The following is a 6,000-nucleotide window of genomic DNA, read 5'->3' on the forward strand; positions in this document are numbered from 1 at the left end:
TAATCAAAATAACCTATAACAAAACAAATTAGTTTTCTCATCAATGTTATAATGAAAAGATGTTGAAGAAAATGATGTTATTCGAGGACCTGCTGTATGTCGGTGCACTTAACGTCATAATTTCCAAGAACCTATTGACGCCTTTAGTGAGGATATACTGTAATAGCTTTACTACTTACCCCACAAGGCTGTTGGGAAGATAATAGAAATAGGTTATAGTAATTTATAAAAAAATTTTGAGATTATAAGAAGTGAGAAAAGGAAGGTAAAGGAGAGAGATTGTGGGAAACATTTTACTTAACAAATAACTAGTGAAAAAATAATAAAGTTCTGGGCCAGGAAGAGCCTCTGGGGGTGAGTAGGGGAGAAGAAGACACATTAACATTTGTCTATATTAAGGAGATCAAGACTCATAATGAAGGAATTTTAGAACTAGCTAACCAAGACTATAGAAAAGCAGTGAGTAAACTGTGGTTATAAAAAGAAGTGGTAGCTTACGCCTGTAATCACAACACTTTGGGAGGCTGAGGTAGGAGGATTGCTTGAGGCCAGGAGGTTGAGACCAGCCTGGGCAGCACAGTGAGACCTCAAGACCTTGTCTCTACAAAAGGAAAAGACATATAAGCTGGGCATGGTGGCACATGCCTATGCTCCTAGCTGCTTGGGAGGCTGAAGTGGAAGGATCGCTTGAGCCAAGGAGTTTGCAGCTGCAGTGAGTTATGATTGCACCACTGTACTCCAACCTGGGTGCCAAAGCGAGACCCTATCTCTAAAAAAAAAAATATTTAAAAGCAAACAGAGTAACAAAGATACATGTTGAAAATGAGGGCTTTGGGATAGTAGAGTTACTGAAGTATTTTAAAAAGACAGGAGAAACAAAGGAAGGGAATCAATGACAATTTTACTGTGTTTTTAAAAAACAGATGTCACCTTTGGTATCAGTAGTGACCATTCTCTTTTGTCTTTGGAGAAACTCTAGTTTTCTAAAGAGGCAGTGGTGTCTTTGATGGCTGGAACAGATTCTGTTTTTTTTGCCCATTTTGAATCCTAGACTAGATTTTCTTTTTTCTTTTTCTTTTTCTTTTTGAGACGGATTCTGACTCTGTCACCCAGGTTGGAGTGCAGTGGTACAATCTCGGCTCACTGCAAGCTCCGCCTCCCGGGTTCACACCATTCTCCTGCCTCAGCCTCCCGAGTAGCTAGGATTACGGGTGCCTGCCACCAGGCCCAGGTAATTTTTTTGTATTTTTTAGTAGAGACGGGGTTTCACCGTGTTAGCCAGGATGGTCTTGATCTCCTGACGTCGTGATCTGCCAGCCTCGGCCTCCCAAAGTGCTGGGATTACAGGTGTGCGCCACTGTGCCCAGTCATCCTAGACTAGATTTTCTTTGCCAATTTTGCTTACATGTGTAATTTTCAAGCAGAATTAGGAAATGAAAATTGGTTTTCAAGGATTTCCTCATCACTTCAGGGACACATTGTTTTTCTAGATTATGTCATATCCTGCTGAACCAAAAAGTCTTTCCAGAATTAAACATTGTATTAGAGGCACCTAGGTTAGGGATAGAAACTTCATACATTTGAAAGAACAAGCTGGCCAGACACGATGGCTCACGCCTGTAATCCCAGCACTTTGGGAGGCCAAGGCGGGCAGATCACGAGGTCAGGAGTTAAAGACCAGCCTGGCTAACATGGTGAAACCCCATCTCTACTAAAAATAGAAAAATTAACCGGGTGTAGTGGCGCATGCCTATAATCCCAGCTACCTGGGAGTCAGAGGCAGGAGAATCGCTTGAACCCAGGAGGCCGAGGTTGCAGTGAGCTGAGACCGCGCCACTGTACTCCAGCCTGGCGACAGAGCAAGACTCCGTCTCAAAAAAAAAAAAAAAAAGAAAGAACAAGCTTATTGGTAAGTACTACTTTCCAGCTCTTAATGCCCATTGTTTGGTTTCTTTTCCTCTGAATAGGTCACTGCAAATGACCTTCAGGAGAATATCACAAAGTTAAACAGTGGGATGGCTTTTATGATTAAACACTCTCAGAAACTTTTTAAGGTAGGTAAGGGATAGCATTTGGTTGGTAACAGGACAAAGAAAATGGAGCAAGGTGGGATCCTAAGTGGGGCTATAAAGATGACTAAATGAGAAAAAGGTCCTGAATGGGATTGCAAACCAGAATGGACAGTGGCACAACCCAGGAATAACAACCACTACGGTGGAAAGGAATAGGAATAGGAGGCTGAGTAGGGCTGGATCCTTTGGGTCACTGGCTCCACCCTCTGAGCCATTCTTCCTTTTTCACAAAGGAAGCACATGTGGCAGCTGAGTAGGTTTATCCTACCTGCTTACTGCCAGTAGAATTTTGGGGGTCATTTTGTACTTTTTGGCCCTTTCAATCCAAACAGGCTGTGTTTCTGCTGACATAATTTTTCTAAGAACTTTGTAGGTCGTCTGTGGATTTCAATGGGATTCATTCCATTAGACAAAGGCCACATATACAAATCTTTTGAAGATAAATATTTCCCTGCCTTGTTCACCTGCTGAGAAACCTAAGGGACAGAACCTTTAAGCTTCCTAAAGGCTTTCTGGTTTAAGTGCGAAGGTCTGTGAGGCACGCTTTTACTCTCTTGAAAGGGCCCTTTGTATGACTGAATACTCTGACCTTTTGCTGTTTCTAAGGTTTTAGCAAAAGGTAGCACAGTCACGTCCTTGACCTTTTCTTTAGTGTATACTTCCTTGATAGTAAATCTCTTAATTTTAGCATCTTTTTTTTTTGAGACAATCTCTCCCTTTGTCGCCCAGGCTGGAGTGCAGTGATATAGTCTTGGCTCACTGTAGCCTCAACCTTCTGGGCTCAAGGGATCCTCCCACCTCAGCCTCCCCAGTAGCTGGATCCACAGGCATGCACTACCATGCCTGGCTGATTTTTCTATTTTTTGTAGAGACAGGGTTTCAACATGTTGCCCAGGCTGGTCTTGAACTCCTGGGTTCAATCCTCCTGCCTCAGCCTCCCAAAGTGCTGGGATTACAGGTGTGTGCCAATTTTAGCATCTTTTGCCATCTGGAGAGATTGAAAGTTTCCAAGATCATCCAGTTCTGGTTTCTTTTTTTTCTTGCAGTAAAATAGTTATAAAATTTGCCATCTTAACCATTTTTAAGTGCACAGTTCTGTGGCATTAAGTACATTCACGTTGTGCAGCCATCATCGCTATCTATTTCCAGAACTCTTTTCATCTTGCAAAATTGAAACTCTGTGCCCATTAAGCAGTAACTCTGCATAGCCCTCCTCCCATCCTTGGCAACCACCATTCTACTTTCCATCTCTATGAATTTGACTTCTCTAAGTACCTCATGTAAGTGGACTCATACAGTATTTGTCTTTCTATGACTGCCTTATTTACACTTAGCACAGTGTGTTCAAGGTTCATCCACACAGTAGCATGTGACAGGATTTCCTTCCTTTTTAAGGGTACATAATATTCCACTGTGTTTATATACCATATTTTGCTTATCTGTTCATCAGTTGATGGACATCCCTTTGTATTCCAGATATCATACTTTATCAGCTATGTGGACAAATATTTTCTCCTATTCTGTGGGTTGCCTTTTTACTTTGTTGATAGTGTGTTTTGATGTGCAAATTTAAAAAAGTTTTATGAAGTCTAATTGGTCTATTTTTTCTCTTGTTGCCTGTCCCTTTGGTGTCATATCCAATAAATCACTGCCAAATCCATTGTCATGAAGCTTTTGCCTTATGTTTTCCTCTAAAAGTTTTTATAGTTTTAGGTCTTATATTTATGTCTTTGGCCCATTTTGAGTTAATTTTTGTTTCTGTGTTAGGTAAGGGTCCAACTTCATTCTTTTGCATGTGGTTATATGGTTTTCCCAGCACCATTTGTTGAAGAAACTGCCCTTTCTCCATTGGTCTTGGTCCTTTTATTGAAAAGCATTTGAATATATATGTAAGAGTTTATTTCTGGCTTTCTAGTCTATTCCATTAGTCTACTTATCTGACTTTATACTAGTACCGTGGTGGTGTGATTAGTAAATGTTGTAAAGGTGTTGTAGTAAATTCTGAAATCAGGAAGCTTGAATCCTCCAGGTTGGTTCTTCATTTTTGACATTGTTTTGGTTGTTCAAGATGCCTTGAGACTCCATATTAATTTTAGAATGGATTTTCTGTCTTTGCTGCAAAAAACCTCGTTGGTATTTTGATGTTTCTAAGGTTAATAGGGATTGTATTGAATCTCTAGATTGCCTTGAGTAGTATTGACATCTTAGCAGTCCTTATCCAATAATATGAACATGGGATATCTTTCCATTTACTTAATTTTCTCTAATTCCTTTCAGCAGTATTTTATAGTTTTCATTATACAGTAGTTCCCTCTTATCCATGGGAGATATGTTCCAAAGCCCCGAGTATACGCCTGAAACTGTGGCTAGTACCAAACCCTACATGTATACTATACACGAATTTCTTTTTTCTTCTTCACAATTTCACAGATAGAAGATATATTCCTTTTTTTTTTTTGAGACTGAGTCTCGCTCTGTCGCCCATTCTGGAGTGCAGTGGTGCAATCTCGGCTCACTGCAAGCTTCGTCTCCTGGGTTCACGCCATTCTCCTGCCTCAGCCTCCCAAGTAGCTGGGACTACAGGTGCCCGCCACCACGCTCGGCTAATTTTTTTGTATTTTTAGTAGAGATAGGGTTTCATCGTGTTAACCAGGATGGTCTCGATCTCCTGACCTCGTGATCTGCCTGCCTCAGCCTCCCAAAGTGCTGGGATTATAGGCGTGAGCCACCGCGCCCGGCCAGAAGATTTATTCTTATAGTGGATCTTAGCAACCTCAGCATATGACTTTTTGGTAAACTTTTTATTGACCCATAATATTTGTATATATTTATGGGGTACATGTGATATTTTGTTACTTGGATTGAATGTGCAATGATCAAGTCAGGGTATGTAGAGTATCCATCACATTGAATAGTTGTCATTTCTATGTGTTGGGAACATTTCAGGTCCCCTCTTCTAGTTATTTTGAAATATACCACACGATGTTGTTAACTACAGTCATCCTGCTTTGCTATTAAGTGTTAGAACGTATTTCTTATGTCTCACTACGTGTTTGTACCTATTGACCAACCGCTCTTTACCCTCACCCCAACACCTATCCCAGCATCTGGTAACTATTATTCTACTCCCTACCTCCATGAGATGAATTTTTTTGTCTTCTCTTTTCTTTTTTTCTCTCACCATGAGATGCACTTTTTTTTTTTTTTTTTTTTTTTTTGAGATGGAGTTTTCACTCTTGTTACCCAGGCTGAAGTGCAGTGGTGCAGTCTCAGCTTACTGCAGCCTTTGTCTCCCGGGTTCAAGTGATTCTCCTGCCTCAGCCTCTTGAGTAGCTGGGATTACAGGCACACACCACTACACTGGACTAATTTTTGTATTTTTGGTAGAGACAGGGTTTCACCATGTTGGCCAGGGTGGTCTCTAACTCCTGACTGCCCGCCTTGGCCTCCCAAAGTGCTGGGATTATAGGCGTGAACCACTGCGGCCGACCTGAGATCCACTTTTTAGCTCCCACATATGAGTGAGAATGTGTGATAATCTGTCTTTCTGTGCCTGATTTATTTCACTTAACCTAAGAACCTCCAGTTCCATCCCTGTTGCTGCAAATGACAGGATTTCATTATTTTTTTATGGTAGAATAGTATTCCATTGTGTATATACACCACATTTTCTGTATCATTCATTCATTGATGGACACTTATATTGATTCCATGTCTTTGCTATTGTGAATAGTGATGCAATAAACATGGGGATGCAGATATTCCTTTGAAAACTGATTTTCTTCCCTTTGAATAAATACCCAGTAGTGGGATTGCTGTATTATATGGTAGTTCTATTTTTAGTTTCTTGAGAAATCGTCATACTGCTTTCCATAATGGCTGTACTAATTTACATTCCCACCAACAGTGTATAAGAGTTCCCTTTTCT

The 6,000-nt window shown here is 40.7% G+C and overlaps 1 protein-coding gene across 9 annotated transcripts in view; it reads left to right on the forward strand.

The window, feature by feature from the left end:
* ARHGAP19 (Rho GTPase activating protein 19) overlaps window positions 1-6,000 on the forward strand; it is an 84,599-nt gene that overhangs the window by 40,936 nt on the left and 37,663 nt on the right. For 7 of the 9 annotated variants that reach the window (XM_023206306.3, XM_023206310.2, XM_023206303.2 and 4 more), the window contains one exon: window positions 1,968-2,054. The exons of the other annotated variants lie outside the window; for them this stretch is intronic. In XM_023206306.3, the coding sequence (XP_023062074.1) occupies window positions 1,968-2,054 (87 nt within the window). The remainder of the gene's footprint in view (window positions 1-1,967; window positions 2,055-6,000) is intronic. 9 annotated transcript variants of the gene reach the window in all.

This window comes from Piliocolobus tephrosceles, chromosome 9 (assembly GCF_002776525.5).
Source record: "Piliocolobus tephrosceles isolate RC106 chromosome 9, ASM277652v3, whole genome shotgun sequence".
NCBI classification, from domain to species: Eukaryota; Metazoa; Chordata; class Mammalia; order Primates; family Cercopithecidae; genus Piliocolobus; species Piliocolobus tephrosceles.